At 28.9% G+C, this 19,566-nt stretch overlaps 1 protein-coding gene across 1 annotated transcript; it reads right to left on the bottom strand.

The window, feature by feature from the left end:
• Positions 1-11,571: 11,571 nt before the first annotated feature.
• LOC129611500 (uncharacterized) lies at positions 11,572-14,280 on the bottom strand. The gene is made up of 4 exons (XM_055524680.1): positions 13,747-14,280; positions 13,082-13,490; positions 12,091-13,007; positions 11,572-11,775 (listed from the first exon to the last, which is right to left on the bottom strand). The coding sequence occupies exons 1-4, from the start codon at positions 14,278-14,280 to the stop codon at positions 11,572-11,574; spliced, it is 2,064 nt and encodes a 687-aa protein (XP_055380655.1).
• Between the last annotated feature and the right edge of the window lie 5,286 nt (positions 14,281-19,566).

Here is a 19,566-nt window from a genome sequence, read left to right as displayed (position 1 = left end):
AACAATAACAATAACAATAACAATAACAATAACAATAACAATAACAATAACAATAACAATAACAATAACAATAACAATAACAATAACAATAACAATAACAATAACAATAACAATAACAATAACAATAACAATAACAATAACAATAACAATAACAATAACAATAACAATAACAATAACAATAACAATAACAATAACAATAACAATAACAATAACAATAACAATAACAATAACAATAACAATAACAATAACAATAACAATAACAATAACAATAACAATAACAATAACAATAACAATAACAATAACAATAACAATAACAATAACAATAACAATAACAATAACAATAACAATAACAATAACAATAACAATAACAATAACAATAACAATAACAATAACAATAACAATAACAATAACAATAACAATAACAATAACAATAACAATAACAATAACAATAACAATAACAATAACAATAACAATAACAATAACAATAACAATAACAATAACAATAACAATAACAATAACAATAACAATAACAATAACAATAACAATAACAATAACAATAACAATAACAATAACAATAACAATAACAATAACAATAACAATAACAATAACAATAACAATAACAATAACAATAACAATAACAATAACAATAACAATAACAATAACAATAACAATAACAATAACAATAACAATAACAATAACAATAACAATAACAATAACAATAACAATAACAATAACAATAACAATAACAATAACAATAACAATAACAATAACAATAACAATAACAATAACAATAACAATAACAATAACAATAACAATAACAATAACAATAACAATAACAATAACAATAACAATAACAATAACAATAACAATAACAATAACAATAACAATAACAATAACAATAACAATAACAATAACAATAACAATAACAATAACAATAACAATAACAATAACAATAACAATAACAATAACAATAACAATAACAATAACAATAACAATAACAATAACAATAACAATAACAATAACAATAACAATAACAATAACAATAACAATAACAATAACAATAACAATAACAATAACAATAACAATAACAATAACAATAACAATAACAATAACAATAACAATAACAATAACAATAACAATAACAATAACAATAACAATAACAATAACAATAACAATAACAATAACAATAACAATAACAATAACAATAACAATAACAATAACAATAACAATAACAATAACAATAACAATAACAATAACAATAACAATAACAATAACAATAACAATAACAATAACAATAACAATAACAATAACAATAACAATAACAATAACAATAACAATAACAATAACAATAACAATAACAATAACAATAACAATAACAATAACAATAACAATAACAATAACAATAACAATAACAATAACAATAACAATAACAATAACAATAACAATAACAATAACAATAACAATAACAATAACAATAACAATAACAATAACAATAACAATAACAATAACAATAACAATAACAATAACAATAACAATAACAATAACAATAACAATAACAATAACAATAACAATAACAATAACAATAACAATAACAATAACAATAACAATAACAATAACAATAACAATAACAATAACAATAACAATAACAATAACAATAACAATAACAATAACAATAACAATAACAATAACAATAACAATAACAATAACAATAACAATAACAATAACAATAACAATAACAATAACAATAACAATAACAATAACAATAACAATAACAATAACAATAACAATAACAATAACAATAACAATAACAATAACAATAACAATAACAATAACAATAACAATAACAATAACAATAACAATAACAATAACAATAACAATAACAATAACAATAACAATAACAATAACAATAACAATAACAATAACAATAACAATAACAATAACAATAACAATAACAATAACAATAACAATAATAACAATAACAATAACAATAACAATAACAATAACAATAACAATAACAATAACAATAACAATAACAATAACAATAACAATAACAATAACAATAACAATAACAATAACAATAACAATAACAATAACAATAACAATAACAATAACAATAACAATAACAATAACAATAACAATAACAATAACAATAACAATAACAATAACAATAACAATAACAATAACAATAACAATAACAATAACAATAACAATAACAATAACAATAACAATAACAATAACAATAACAATAACAATAACAATAACAATAACAATAACAATAACAATAACAATAACAATAACAATAACAATAACAATAACAATAACAATAACAATAACAATAACAATAACAATAACAATAACAATAACAATAACAATAACAATAACAATAACAATAACAATAACAATAACAATAACAATAACAATAACAATAACAATAACAATAACAATAACAATAACAATAACAATAACAATAACAATAACAATAACAATAACAATAACAATAACAATAACAATAACAATAACAATAACAATAACAATAACAATAACAATAACAATAACAATAACAATAACAATAACAATAACAATAACAATAACAATAACAATAACAATAACAATAACAATAACAATAACAATAACAATAACAATAACAATAACAATAACAATAACAATAACAATAACAATAACAATAACAATAACAATAACAATAACAATAACAATAACAATAACAATAACAATAACAATAACAATAACAATAACAATAACAATAACAATAACAATAACAATAACAATAACAATAACAATAACAATAACAATAACAATAACAATAACAATAACAATAACAATAACAATAACAATAACAATAACAATAACAATAACAATAACAATAACAATAACAATAACAATAACAATAACAATAACAATAACAATAACAATAACAATAACAATAACAATAACAATAACAATAACAATAACAATAACAATAACAATAACAATAACAATAACAATAACAATAACAATAACAATAACAATAACAATAACAATAACAATAACAATAACAATAACAATAACAATAACAATAACAATAACAATAACAATAACAATAACAATAACAATAACAATAACAATAACAATAACAATAACAATAACAATAACAATAACAATAACAATAACAATAACAATAACAATAACAATAACAATAACAATAACAATAACAATAACAATAACAATAACAATAACAATAACAATAACAATAACAATAACAATAACAATAACAATAACAATAACAATAACAATAACAATAACAATAACAATAACAATAACAATAACAATAACAATAACAATAACAATAACAATAACAATAACAATAACAATAACAATAACAATAACAATAACAATAACAATAACAATAACAATAACAATAACAATAACAATAACAATAACAATAACAATAACAATAACAATAACAATAACAATAACAATAACAATAACAATAACAATAACAATAACAATAACAATAACAATAACAATAACAATAACAATAACAATAACAATAACAATAACAATAACAATAACAATAACAATAACAATAACAATAACAATAACAATAACAATAACAATAACAATAACAATAACAATAACAATAACAATAACAATAACAATAACAATAACAATAACAATAACAATAACAATAACAATAACAATAACAATAACAATAACAATAACAATAACAATAACAATAACAATAACAATAACAATAACAATAACAATAACAATAACAATAACAATAACAATAACAATAACAATAACAATAACAATAACAATAACAATAACAATAACAATAACAATAACAATAACAATAACAATAACAATAACAATAACAATAACAATAACAATAACAATAACAATAACAATAACAATAACAATAACAATAACAATAACAATAACAATAACAATAACAATAACAATAACAATAACAATAACAATAACAATAACAATAACAATAACAATAACAATAACAATAACAATAACAATAACAATAACAATAACAATAACAATAACAATAACAATAACAATAACAATAACAATAACAATAACAATAACAATAACAATAACAATAACAATAACAATAACAATAACAATAACAATAACAATAACAATAACAATAACAATAACAATAACAATAACAATAACAATAACAATAACAATAACAATAACAATAACAATAACAATAACAATAACAATAACAATAACAATAACAATAACAATAACAATAACAATAACAATAACAAAAACAATAACAATAACAATAACAATAACAATAACAATAACAATAACAAAAACAATAACAATAACAATAACAATAACAATAACAATAACAAAAACAATAACAATAACAATAACAATAACAATAACAAAAACAATAACAATAACAATAACAATAACAATAACAATAACAATAACAATAACAAAAACAATAACAATAACAATAACAAAAACAATAACAATAACAATAACAATAACAATAACAATAACAATAACAATAACAATAACAATAACAATAACAATAACAATAACAATAACAATAACAAAAACAATAACAATAACAATAACAATAACAATAACAATAACAAAAACAATAACAATAACAATAACAATAACAATAACAAAAACAATAACAATAACAATAACAATAACAATAACAATAACAATAACAATAACAAAAACAATAACAATAACAATAACAATAACAATAACAATAACAATAACAATAACAATAACAATAACAATAACAATAACAATAACAATAACAATAACAATAACAATAACAATAACAATAACAATAACAATAACAATAACAATAACAATAACAATAACAATAACAATAACAATAACAATAACAATAACAATAACAATAACAATAACAATAACAATAACAATAACAATAACAATAACAATAACAATAACAATAACAATAACAATAACAATAACAATAACAATAACAATAACCTTGATGCACATCTCAAAAATTCGAAATTCAATTTTACTATTACTTAAAAATAAATTATTTTTTGACGTAGTCTTTGAAAATTGTTTTGTGGTTAAAGAACGGAATTTGGAAAATCATGCTTTTTTTAAGTTTGCTGAAAGAGAAATAATAAAGTTGGGTCAAACCAATGGTTTGTATTGTAGCACTTTTCCCTTCAACAAGTGAAAATTCTGCTTTTAAATGCTGTCTATGTATATACCTATCACACTATTAAAATTATGTCATTAATTTACAAAACTATTTCTAGGATTGCGTATAGTTAGGATGAAGGATTTGTGCAATCTTTTAAATAAAGCGAAAATTATTATAAATGGGGGTTAACATAATGCTCGATTTTAAGGGTTAATTGTGTTAGTTAAGAAAAATAATTTTATTTTTTAATGTCATGGAATTTACCGTTAACTTTTTGTGTTTATAGAAATTTGAAAAAGCTTGCGGTTTCGGAAATATAGGGTGTCAAAAATTCAAATTTTACAAATTTCAAGAGGCGATAACTTGTGAAGGGGTGGGGGTGGAAAAAAATTTTCTTCCAACGAAATAAACTATTTGTTAATGCCTAAGAGCCCCTAAAATTTCAAGCTTGTACAGGCTGGGGTTTAGAAGAAAAACGAAATCAAAAATATGGAAAAAACGGACTTTAGATAACGGTCAATTTTAACGGCCATTTTGTTTTTCTAAATTTTAACTATAGTATACCACGCTAGGGGAAGCAAGCCGCTGTCTTCGTGCGTTTGCAAAATTTCAAAAATGCTTATGGTTTCGTTATAACAAATAGTTAAAAAAGGCCATTTTTAGGGTTTTGGGGGGTATAACTTCTAGAGGGGGGAGATAGGTAAAAATTTTGTTCTACGGAGATAAGTTTCTAGTAAAGATCTATGTACATGCAAAATTTCAGCTTTCTGTCTTTAAGGGTGTAGAAGTTTTGTAAACAGACACACGGACAGACGGACGGACGGACGGACTGACAGAGTGAAACTAATAAGCACTTTTTTCAAAATTTTTTTGGAAAAGTGCTAAAAACAGACACACGCAATGTTACTTATATACTCGAAATTGCGAATAATGCGTTTCATTTTGCCTTAACTTTTTTTAAGTAAATAACATACTTTTTCATCCACATAAATTCAAAACTTTTTAATTTTTCAAATTCTCCACTTTTTTTAATTGTTGTAATAAGCAACTAAAACTGAACCATATATGTGGAGTTTATATTCCATTTCAGTTTAATTTAAAAATTTTACGTTTAATTCTATATTATTTGTTGCATATTTTACATAGAAGAAGTCGGTATAAACTGACTCAATAATACCCTGGACTTTGACAATCTAAGTTTAAAAATTTATTTTTGGAATATTTACAAATAACTTTGATTGCTAAATGGCAATTACTTGAACCTGCCAAACCACTTATTAGAAACTTCAGGGATATTATGTCTGACCTGTAAGTGGACACACGACTGCCGAGTTTCATGAATCTAACCTTAATATTTTTCCAAATATTTAAAATTAACTTTTGGAGTTGTATGGCCACTATCCGAATCTGTCAAGCAATTCTACCAAAACTTCAGAAATACATTTGACCTGAAATTGGACACACGACTGCTGAGTTTCATGAACAAAGTTTTGATATTTTCCACATATTTAAAATTAACTTTCGTAGTTGTATGGCAGCTACACGCACCTGTTAAGCTGTTCCACCAAAACTTCAGAAATATATCTGACTTGAAATTGGACACACGACTGCCGAGTTTCATGAATCTAGCTTTTATATTTTTCTAAATATTTAAAATTAACTCCCGGAGTTGTATGGCAGCTACCCGAACCTCTCAGGCTATTTCAGCAAAACTTCAGAATCATATCTGACCTAAATTTGGAGACACATTTGGCAAGTTTCATGAATCTAGCTTTTAAATTTTACCAAACATACAAAATTAACTTTCGGAGTTACGTGGCAGCTATCCGAACCAGTGCAACCATTCCATTAAAATTTTCATAACGTATGTGAAATGTAATTGGACACATCTTTGCAAAATTTGACATTAATATCTCTATTACTTTTTCAAATATTTCAAAAAACCTCTTTGAGTTGTGTGACAGCTACCCGAACCCGTTGTCCGAATTAGTTCAAGGATGGACGAACGGATGGACATGTCTAAATCGACGCAGAACTTTACGCTGAGCAAGAATATATATATATGCCCATAAAGGAGACGACTCCTTCAAGTGGTTACAAAATCCATACCAAAGTGAACATACCCTTGACGAAGTGCAGAGTATAAAAAAGTCATTGAATTTATTACGACAGTAATGTCCATAAATTTTTTTATCGAGTTAACCAAATCAATATCTATATTGTGATATAGAAACATTACATATTTTATATCACATTTTTATATTACATTACATAATTTTAAGTTTTTTTGAATTTTAGTATGCAAGCAAGTCACAATACGGTACGTTCAAGTTTTTCATTAATTGTGTCGTATTCTTGCAACATAAATTTATTTACGAGTTTCGTTATATCATGGACGTCTAATTGTACACATGCGCAGGTTCACTATACACGTTTTTCTTCGTATTCAGTTCAACTATTGGTATTCAAGTTTAAGCAAATCCTGTTTATGTTTGAGAATAATTGAACTATTGTTTATTTACTTAAAAAATAAGTTTAAAAAATATTTTAAGTGCCTATTTTATTATATTAAATACGAGAAAGATTTTATATTCCATACTAAAAATAAAAATAAAATAAACGATTGAAATTTATAACAAAAGTTTTTTTCTAATATTTTTTTAATAAAAAATGATGAAACTATTATAATAAATAACACTTCAAAAATATACGTTCTGCATTTCTTTATTTTATTTTTTGTGTTTATGAATCAGAAGTATAACTATAGTTATAATATAAAATACATCCCAAGTCGAAATATGTCATGTGCCTCAGATATAAGTATTTAAAATTTAACTAATTTTTTTTAAAATATATATCAATATTATACTTTTAGTTGAAAATTAAAGCTAACCAAAATAGTAAAAAAAGTAAAAATTTTCTAAAAAAAACATAAAGAAAAAGCTAGTTGTTATAGAAGATTTTTTATATAGTTGTTTCCCTTATATTTTAAGAATATGAAATAATTTAGAAACTTCACTACAAACATTTTATTCATTTACATGTGTTCTTGACAAGATATGCATAATAAATAAGTAATAATTTCCAAATTTAATCTTAACTTATATAATACAAATGTTGCAATTTGGTGATGATAGCTTCTTAAATATGTACATAAATAATTTGAGAAAAAAAAATGTTCACTAATAATTTAATATTAAGAAATTTTATTAAAGAAACAATGCATTTCTAAAACATCGATTTATAAAAAAAAAATCAGCTAGAATGTATGTACATACTAACTACAGTAATTTATGATTATTAGTACAGCTTGTAATTATACACATATTAATTTTATTTTAGCTATGTATAAAAGATTCTTTAATATGTATATGTGTACATAAGAATATAAATGCGTTTTTATGTGTATGTGTGTACATTAAATTTTTTTTGAAAATAAGTAGCAATACGTGTTTCATAATCAAATAACTTTTTTTATATTCGACCGGACCTCGTTTCAGCTTGTCGCAAATTTCAATTTAGATGCACACTTTGTAACTTCCTTTCATCAATAAGGAAGCTGTATCAAAGTACTTTTTAGCACTTTTCAAAAACAAATTGAAAAAACTGCTTATTAGTTTCCCTTGAAGAAAGAAAGCAGAAATTTTAAATGTCCATAGATCTTTACCAGAAACTTACTTCTGCAGAAGAAAGTCTCCCCACTTCTAAAAGTTATACCCCTGAAAAACGAAAAAATGTCATATCTTAACTATTTATTTCATCGAAACCATAAGCATTTTCCAAATTTCGCAAACGTGAAAAAGCTGAAGTTTTTTTTCTTCTACCGCAGCATACCATACTTGAACATTATAAAAACGATATAGATTTTTTTTTACCCACACTCTTCTCAATTTCGAAATTTATAAAACTTGAATATTTTTGGCACATTATATTTCCAAATTTCTATAAATACAGAAAGCAAACGGTAAATACCATATCTTCGAAGAATATAATTACCTTCCTTAATTCATGCAATTAACTCTCAAAATCGAGTGTTATATTAACGCCTCTTAAAGGATTTTTCTGCTTTATTTCAAGCCTGCATAAATCGTTAATCCTAAATGAATGCAACCCTTGAAATATATTCGTTTATAGATGAAAGTAATTTTAATAATGTAGTAGGTACATATATTTTTTTAGAAGTATTATTTGTTCACTTGTCGAAAGGAAAAGTGCTCCATTACAAACCATTGGTTTGACCCAACTTTAATTTAAATGGCATCTTAATTCTCGATAATCAGTTTTGATTGTACACTACAAATCCTGTGTTACACTGTATTATTTACTTTGCGTTTTGTAAACTCTTCAAGAAAATCACTATTTTCAAAATATAATAATTTTGGGAACTCAGCACTTTTAATTAGATTAACATAATTTTTAATACAGTGAACCACATTTAAGGTTATTTGCTTTATTTTAGTAAAAACTAATAGAAGCCAATATCAAAACAGTACAAGGGATTCAAAAAATTGTTAAATATCTCTTTAAAACTTTCTTTATTTTTCTTTATTATGTATGTAAATAACCAAAATATTTTCCACTTCATTCAATCTTCGCTTTATTGTGACATCACGTCAGCTGCTAATGTTACCAGCCTAAAACATTCTCTATCGCCTCTAAAGACAGGACTTCCACAAAGTTTTTTTTGAGGTGACGTGGCATGATATTTTCTATCACGTCAATGACGCGATTAACCGAATTCGGATATATATGAGGAAAATTAAACTTTGGATCTTATTTTAATTTTAACAAGAAAATAACTATTTATATGAATGGTATATATCGACGATTCCGGATCTCTAGTGTTTCTCAAAAATATGAGTTTTTGGGAGAGCAGAAAACTGCTCATTTTTTTATAATTAAACATGAAAACCCGTTAAAATCCCTGTAACTTGGATACCCTCGAGATTTAGCACCGAGTCCAAAACAAAAGTTTTACCTATTTCTGACCCTTTAAGTAATGTTATATGTTGTTGCATACCTTTCTGAATCACCCTGTATATACAGAGTATTTCAGTAAAGGGTACAATATTATATATCATTGTTCACAACATCAAAAAAGGGCAAAATTTTTGTTTGGAAGAAAAAGAGCTAATAAAGGGCTTGAAGGCAACATATTACTTGGTTTTGTATTTTATATAGTTTCGTTATACAATGCATTCGATGATATACCGCGACCTAAACAATCTATTGTGCTCTCCACCACTTTTGATGAATCCCAGAAACTTTTCCTGGAGGAACCACTTACTGCAGGATTCGTAGGCCTTCTGCAAGTCTGCAACATCCCGTCAGGAAACCTGTGAGAACTCTCACATGATTCCGCAGCATTCTAGGTACAATAGAGGAATCATCCTGGAGAGAGCATCTCGTTCCTTTGACCCAATGATAGCTCGGCCTTGTAACATTCTGGACGAGCAGATGTAGCGGCGACAAGTTGACAATGGCCTCCATTATTGCCGCTGGGTAGGTTCTCATAGCATCCATAATTCATTTGCAGGCCAACCTTTTTCAATTTCTTCAAGTTCCTCTTTGTACTTTGGAGTGTGATTTTTTTCCTGTTTCAAAAGGCCTGCGCAATTGCACTACGCTAGCTATTGTCAAAGGCGCCCTCAATATCTTGTAGTCATGGGAAATATCGTTCATTTCAATGATTTGTTCTGAACGAACTACTTCTTTTCCCTGACCGACTATAAAATCTCGTTCAATTGTTCCATTTTGTTCACTTCCTTTTTGTATATATTGTTGCATGTTTTTCGGTTATAAGAAGGTTACCTTATAATAATTATTTTTTTTTAGTTTTTTCTTTTATTTAAAATATTTAAGTAAAAAAGCGATCATAATTATTATACTTCTTTAAATATTTTATGTATAAATATAAAACATATGGTAACCCAGTTAAATGCTTCCTCTTTTTTATTTCATACCGGTAGCTTTCAATTTGAATCAACTAATCCAATCTTTCAATTATCTTATTTAGGTGAATTTTTAATTTGGTCACTTATATTTGCATTGCATTTATATTAGACGTGTCACGTGACTCGATCAATTTCATTTGTATTGCATTTTATTCACATTTGATCAGTTCTCGTTCGTTTTTATTTGTATTGGATTTAGCATGTCGTTCAATTTCACTTGTATTGTATTTATATTGGCAATTGATTCAGTTACTTTTGTGTTTATAGAATTTAATTTATTTTACTTCCCATTTGCTTTTATCAATATTCCATGTAGAATTATATCGTTCGTTTTTATTTGTATTGGATTTAGTATATCGTTCAATTTTACTTGTATTGTATTTATATTGGAAACTGATTCGGTCACTTTTGTGCTTATAGAATTTAATTTACTAGTGGCCCCTATAAAACACAGTCATAAAAAATTCCTTCATAGACAATATTGTCGGTTACAACACCATCGATCGTTTCTCCTTGCAGGGTATTATTTTTAATTTGGATTCTTAAAGAGCTAGAATTCATAGCTCTCGAACAACCAGTATAAAGTTGGCCGTGAGAGAAACAGGGATCTTCGAGGTAAATTTCTACTTTTTCAAAGGTTTGGCCCTGAGATTTAATTATCGTCAAAGCATACGCAAGGTTCAATGGAAACTGATGTCTAACAAAATTAAACGGTTTGCTGTATCTAAAGATATTCGTGGAATAAAATGAGCCGATCCAGCAAACGATCCATTAATGATTTTACATTGTATGACATTTTGACGAATTCCTAAAACAATTAACCGTGTTCTATTACACAATTAATTTTTTACAGATAAATTTCTCAATAACATTACAGTGCAACCTAATTTAATATTTAATTTAAATGGGGGCAATTCCAGGAGGATTTCAGCTATTCAAATATTCTACCGGAATATTTACTTGTAAATTATCATTTTCAGAGCCATCATTATTTTTCAAGGACTCAATCGCATTGAAAGTTATTTTTTCAGAATTTTGTAAAAGAGCCAAAACATTTTCATTGATTAACCGTACATAATCGTTTTTAGGGCAAAGAATTGCACGTTGAGAAATATTTTGTACATCAGTACATGTAAAACTTGTTCCAAAAATATCTGTTACTATATTGTTTGACAAAAATGAATTCGGCACTTTAATAGAAAAGTTTGTTTTAGCAGAATATGGTTTAGTAATAATACCATTACCTACGTTTAAAAGCCATTGACTAAAGTCCGGATCAGTAACAGCTCGCATATTCTGCTCTAGTTTAAAGGTTTGAAAGTATTGCCATAAAATAGACTTCTTAATTGTACTTTCTATAACTGTACCCCGAGAGCCTTTTCGTGCAACGGGTAAAACTTTTCCTCCAAAAGGAAGTTTGTTATCCATCAAATCTTGGAAAACCAAATCAACGATTTCAAGCGCCGTGCCAGGTGCCATGGGTGCCTCATCCCAGATAAGCAAATCTAAAGATTTTAAAATTTCTCTTTTAGATTGAGAAAGTCGAGGAAATTTAACTGTTGACAAATCTAAAGGTAAACTAAATGCTGAATGACACGTCATTCCTCGAGGTAATAAAATCGCTGCTATTCCTATCCATGCTACAATTAATGTTTTCTTATGAATTAGATTAAATTTTTCAATCAATGCGCGATATAAATATGTTTTGTCACTACTGCCTGGACCATCGATATAAAAACATTTTTGAACATTTGTATTTTGGACGGATTTCATTATAGCATCTGCAGCTAAAAGTTGATCACTATTAAGACTATTCCATAAAATATCAATAGTATTATCAACAACAATATTATCTGGATTTTCATCATAATTTATATCTTCTAAAATAATGGACATAAGTCACAAAAGTCAAAACCAATGTTTTCAGTTTGTTTTTTTATATCCAGAATACATAATATTATAGATTGGTCATTATTGTTTCCTTCATGAATAAAATCCTCTATCATATGTTTTTTGAATTCTTCAAACAGTTGTAAAGGATTAGTTGGATTACAATGACAAATAATGGTAACGAAAAGTAATCGTAAAGCTTTAGGCATCATATAGCTTACTGCATCATTCATACAGTTATACCATTCCCCAGAATCATTAATTAAACCTCTAACTCGTGCTACTTCTTTGTATGAAGAATAGGTTTGTCCGTTAAATTTTTTTAACTCTTCAAAAGATGTAGCTTCTGAACCTTTGACTGAGAGTAATATTAATCGCAAATGATATAATTCGACATTTTTTGGTGAAACAGCAATAATTCTACCTATTGCTTTTTCCCCATGATGTGATTTTTCTGAGCGTCTAACCCACTTTTTGTCTTTAAATATATATCGATTTGGAATATCTTAATATAAAAGTTCATGGGCGGTTGGATCTGAACGATTTAAATCAAAATATGCTATTAAAGTAGTGGATCTAACTGATTTTTGTCTCAAAACATTTTCAGCTCGATTTTCTTCAAAAAATATACTTTGGCCATCTTTCAAGTGATAGCATGACAACACTATGAGACTGACCATGAATGGGAATATCTAATAAATGCTAAACTGCTTCTTGCGAACTTACATATCTACAATCTAAGTATTGTTTAATTTCGTCATATTCTACGACGTTTTGAACATTATTTTCGCTATCTACTTTAATACCAATTCTAGCAGAATCTTGTCCTTTAGTTATATATTTATGAATATATTTCATTGCTTTGACTGTAGAACATATTTCAACATTGATATGAGCATTATATTTTATAGTCAAAAACGGATTATATGGAACAACAAATCTTTTACCGATTTTAATATTATTACGAACGAAATGCCTTTCATTAGAATTATTTCGACGTTTATAAATTGGATAACCATCATTAGATGCATCAGTTTCTGAACAAAAACGTTTAGGAAAATTTTTCGTGCATGATTCATCTATCATACAAATCGAATTTGGATTCAATTGACCACATGGTCCATGAATATTATGTATTAATACTTTAGTATATAAATCTGGGTGTTGTTCTTGACTTGGTATTTCTGCACTAATAATGCTATTAACGTCATCCGAGGTTCTGATTTTATTGACTCGAAAGAGTAAATAAACAATGGGCATGTGGAAGACCCCGTTTTTGATGTTCAATTACATAAACATATGCTATTACTTCACCAAAAATTCTTTTTTTCACAATATCATCTAAAAACTCTTTCAATTTTAAATTAAATACTCGAATAACTAAATCTGGTCTATCAGAAGAATTTTGAAAGGACTTTAATTCAGGCAATATTTCAGACCATTTGTGATTACCATGTTATCTTGTTACAACTTAGACATAAAACGTGGACCACTTACAAAAGATGACGGTAAAATAAATAAATCGCCAATACGCGCATTATTATTGCGCCTTAAATCATTAACATGATCTAACAAACCTTGATAAAATTCCACGCGTAGAGTTTTTTGAATATTACGTATGAATGATATCTTATTGGCCTCAAAACGGGCATATGCAAACACTAAATACTGTTGGAATAATTTACCGCCATAAAATAATGGATCAAATTGATTCGGTCGAATTGCAATTTTATTCGAATAAAATTCCAATACCGTTATTATATTTCGAATATGTGTATTGGAATGTTCATTATATAACATGTTTGGGGTCCATCCAAAATTGCCATTGGGAAAAAAGAGTGGAAACACCATTGTTAATTCGTTTAAACAGATTGGAATTATTTGGTTGAACTGAAAAATCAAGTTCAGCAGGTATATTTCCATCGCGATCAGCTACAAAAACGACAGCAACATCATCTGTATTTCGAGGAGCATTGTATGTTCTTTGATCATCATAGGTATTTCGAATATAAATTAATGATATTTTGTTCATAGGTAAATTAATTGCTCTTCTCTCAGATAATTCTTTATCATAAACTTCTCAAAGTTTTTTATAACAACTGGCATAAGAGACTTCATTTATTGCTGTGCTAATAATAATCTTATTTTCACGACAGCATTGGGCTTTAGCAGAATTTAACATTCGTGCTTCAAGAGAAATATCTGTATCATAAACATACAATTCAGCATAAGATGGTGGCTGAGACATTTCTCTAACACAATTTGGTTGTAATGATGTATCAATTTCAATATTTTCTGAAGTTCTATGATAAACTTCACCTGATATCTTATATCAATAGGGTCCATTGCCAGAAATTTGTTCAATTTTGGCTCGCATCGATGCAAATGCATTTGGATTATTATACTGTCTAATAAACTCCCTAAAATTTTTAGACAATTCATCATTTCCGATAAATAAATTTTTCAATGAATCAGAAAAAGATATATTTTACTGCGTAGCGCAACCTCATAACTGAATACCGTAAGCCCAGACAGGCTTAAATACTTGATTATATATCAAAACTTTTTTGTAAATTACCAATTTGGAACGCCTCCCCAAAAGCCATTCAAACTTACTGTATTCCTCCTCTAGTTGAGATCTCTTTTTCTTTATGTGCCCCTTCCATCTGAGCTTCGCGTCCAACGTCATTCCCAAATACTTCGCTGTGTTTGCGGCCGGAATCAAGACGCCATTTATTCGAACCGAAAATGAATTGTCAATTTTCCTATTAGTGAAATTTACGTGTACTGATTTCACCTAGTTAAGTTTTATATTCCACTTTGTAGTCCATTTTGAGATCTTATCACTGGCCCTTTGCAATTTTTGTGTAGATTCATTTTTATTTCGTCCTATTGCGATAACTGGTGTATCGTCAGCAAATGTAGCGGTTGTCACTCCTTCCGATTCAGGAATATCACACGTGTATAGCAAGTATAGTATCGGGCCCAATATACTCCCCTGTGGTACCCTCGACCTGATATCCCTAAGCGAAGAGTACTCCTCTTCCTGTTTAACTCGAAATAACCTATTAGTCAGGTAAGATTCGAGCAGGTCAACATACTACCTTTGTAATAATCGCCTTAGTTTTTTTTTATTAATCCACAATGCCAAACCTTATCGAAGGCCTGGGCTACGTCCAAAAATATGATAGAACATATTGTTTTTTCTTCCAGTGAATTTTCTATTAGGTCAGTTATTCTATGAATCTGATCTATGGTTGAGCGGTCCCGGCGAAAACCAAATTGATGATTCGGGATTAACCTTTTGCTTTCAATTATAGGCTGAAGTTTCTCTAGCAGTTTTGAAATCATAGGCAACAATGAGATTGGTCTATAAGAAGTCGCCAGGTGTATAGGTTTGCCAGGTTTGTGCAGCATGAAATCCTGGGGTCTTTTTAGGTTTAAGAGTCCTGATTTCCTCTATAACCTCTCTTTCCTTAACAATTGGAATAGTCACGCTATCCCCAACAAAAGTATATTCCTCATTATCATCCACGCCCTGGCTGTCATGCGGGCAGAATATATCGGCCAAATAATCCGCAAACGCATTTGCCTTGTCCTTGTCAGTTTTTGCCAATGTTCCATCTTTGTTTTTGATAGGAGCGAGATGTTTGATAGGTTGCCTCATTTTCTTTGTTGTCCTCCACAGTGAGTAATTGGTTTTCTCACACGCCGTCAAATTTTGAACATAATTAGCAACCGAATCCTCTTTGTGTTTTCTAATACAGCGTCTTAGTTGCTGCGATTCACGATTATATCTGGTTTTATCAGTAGGATCACGCGTTTGCTGCCACCTCTTTCTCGCCCGCCTGCTTCGTCTTACTTTTGCTAGTATATGTGGGCGATAGTTAATGCCCCCCCTCTAATAGCACTAATTTTGGAACTACTCCAAGCCGCATTTTGAATAATTTTAGTAAAGTTTTCGGCCTCCTCATCTATGTGCTGGGTCGTTCTTATTCTTTTCCTTAGATCTACTTGTCGTTCAATCTCCACGCGAAATCTTGACCAATCTGTAGTTCCATTTGCCAGGAATTTTTTTTTGCTTAGTCGAAGTGATCTGAACCGCCGTCATTTGCATTCCCTCGGTTTGCATCTGGTGCAGATCGCAATGCACCACATTTTCTTTTATTATTATCGCCGTTCCGCCCTTCGCTATATTTCCAGGGTGGTCCGAGTTGTAAATTCTATAACCTGGAAACCGAATCCTGCTTCTTGAGGTCATATGTGTTTCAGTTACGAGGCACACGTCTATGTTCTGGGTATGAAGAAAAACTTCAAGCATGTCCCTTTTATTTGCAATGCCATTGCAATTCCATGTTGCTATTTTAAAATTACCTCGTTCCTTCATTTACCAAGCTTGTGGTACTCGATTTTTTCCCTTCGCTCTATAAAATGCTCAATCTCTGAGGGATTTTGTCCATCATATCTAGCATGTTCTGCATCATATTTTGCATTTTATACAAAACATTCACGTCACTGGGCCCTGCTTTGTTGCTCGAGCCACCGTCATCAGTTTTCGTTTGGAGAACGTCCCTATATGTTACATCTTATGATACTATTCTCGAGGCAAATTGCCTCGGTGGCCGTTCAGAATTCTTCAAGTTGTTGTTGTTGTTATGTCTACGTTTTTGTAGTTCCTTAGCTACAAGGCATCCCCTATAGTTTGCTGGGTAGGCCTCCAAGCAATTTAAACACTTTGCTGCAGTACTCTTTGGCTTACCACAATCTGATGTTAAGTGCTTGCCTGCACATTTAACACAATTCGGTTCTCTCTGGCAAAATTTTTGTGTATGCCCATACCTTTTACACTGCAGAATGGTCCTATCCTTTCGAAGTGTCTCTATCCTAACTTTCATCCTGTTTATGTGATCGATTCCATAAATTTTTTTCATCTCCTCTTCATTTGAGAATGTTAACATAAACAGCGGTACAGGCACCATAATGTTTTTCCTATTTTCTTTTATTTTTTTAATTTTATTGGTTACATCTAAGATCTTGTAACCCCTAGAGCTTAGGTCTTCTTTTAGGTCTTCCGGTTTACAACTGGGGTGAAGATTTCTTACCATGACTTTTATTGGTCTGGCCTGCTTGTTCTCATAGGTGTGCCATTCTAGTCCAGATACATTCATGACCCTGGTGAGATTCCTGTAGTCCGTTTCGGAATTTACAATAAGCTTAAATTGATTGTTGTTAATCATTTTAACCTTATAACTGATGTCTAGGCGGCCTAGAGTTTTTCGTGACATTTCCTCGACTTTTAGAATCAGGAACATCCGCTTTCTCAGCGTTGGTCGTCACCTGAACCACTTCCGGAGACGATTCCGCTTTTCTTTTTTTACTGGACCTCTTTTGTTTTAGGATCCAATCCGTTTCTCTGGCGAGTTCCTCCTCATCTGTTGAGTAGGCGTCCAAAACTGGCCTCCCCTGCTTTGCTCGCAGTGCAGCGTCTTTTTCTTTATGACTGCACACATTAGACTTATTGCTTGTAATTTGCGTATGCTTCTTTTTCTTTAGCTTCTCATTTTCAGCCCTCAGTTGAAGAACCTCGCTTTTCAAAGCCACACAAAACTGTTCCAGTTGGCTAATCCTTTTGTGTATGTCAGCATTCTGATCATCACTTTCTTTGTCTTGAGCTTTACTCACGTTTATATCCTTATTGGTCTGTGGAGCTTGAATGTTCGGTAGTCCACCTTCTATATTTCTATTCTTTTCTAAAATCCGCACATCAGATGTAGGTGGTCAACGCCGGGTTTTCGCGTTCCTCCTGAACTGATCAATCAAGTGCAATAAATGGCTCTCCCCAGAATCCGTAGAGCCGACCTCCGAAGAGGGTGGATTTTCCAACGTAGTTGAATTACCACCTAGGGTACTAAATCCTTTTGTTCTGTCCATTGCACACATGATTAAATTCTGCATTTTATACCTACTGCCAGGATTCAAAAACTGCCGTCCCTCAGGGATCAGACGCAGACCAGGGAGCCGCCTATTCTAGGTCAGACGCTTCTGGATTTACCGCCCGCGCGCTTCCTAACCAACGATACCCGGATTAAGCGATGAGTACTCGCTTTCACCCGCTCTTGTCAGCCTTACTAAGTAAGTTGCCCAGGAGAAACCCGGCAGATAACTATGTTACCTACCTTCTGGGACGTGAGAGTCGGATTTGTAGGGAGAGCTGATATTTTCAGAGGGCATTTCCTAGCATTTTCAGTTTCACATGTTAGGAAAATGTGAGACTGACTAGGACCCATGCCAACTTTTGTCCCTCGTGTATAGAATTTAGTTTATTTTACTTGTCATTTGCTTTTATCCATTTTCCATATAGGTGTATATCGTTCGTTTTTATTTGTATTGGATTTAGTATATCGTTCAATTTTACTTGTATTGTATTTATATTGGCAACTGATTCGTTCACTTTTGTGTGTAAAGAATTTAATTTATTTTACTTCTCACTTGCTTTTATCCATTTTCCATATAGGAATATATCTTTCGTTTTTATTTGTACTGAAT

Source organism: Condylostylus longicornis, unplaced genomic scaffold (genome assembly GCF_029603195.1).
Source record: "Condylostylus longicornis isolate FDR11 unplaced genomic scaffold, ASM2960319v2 ptg000050l, whole genome shotgun sequence".
NCBI lineage: Eukaryota > Metazoa > Arthropoda > Insecta > Diptera > Dolichopodidae > Condylostylus > Condylostylus longicornis.
Note: the sequence above shows the minus strand (reverse complement) of the source record. Positions and strands in the feature narration are given on the sequence as shown.

Bases quoted from the DNA above. Each gene is read 5' to 3' on its own strand.
- LOC129611500 (XM_055524680.1), bottom strand. From the start codon at position 14,280: ATGCCCATTGTTTATTTACTCTTTCGAGTCAATAAAATCAGAACCTCG. The intron at 13,008-13,081 runs GTATTCTGGATA...TTATTTTAGAAG, and splicing joins TGACCAATCTATAATATTAT to ATATAAATTATGATGAAAAT. The intron at 11,776-12,090 runs GTAAATATTCCG...ATTAAATCTCAG, and splicing joins CTGAAAATGATAATTTACAA to GGCCAAACCTTTGAAAAAGT.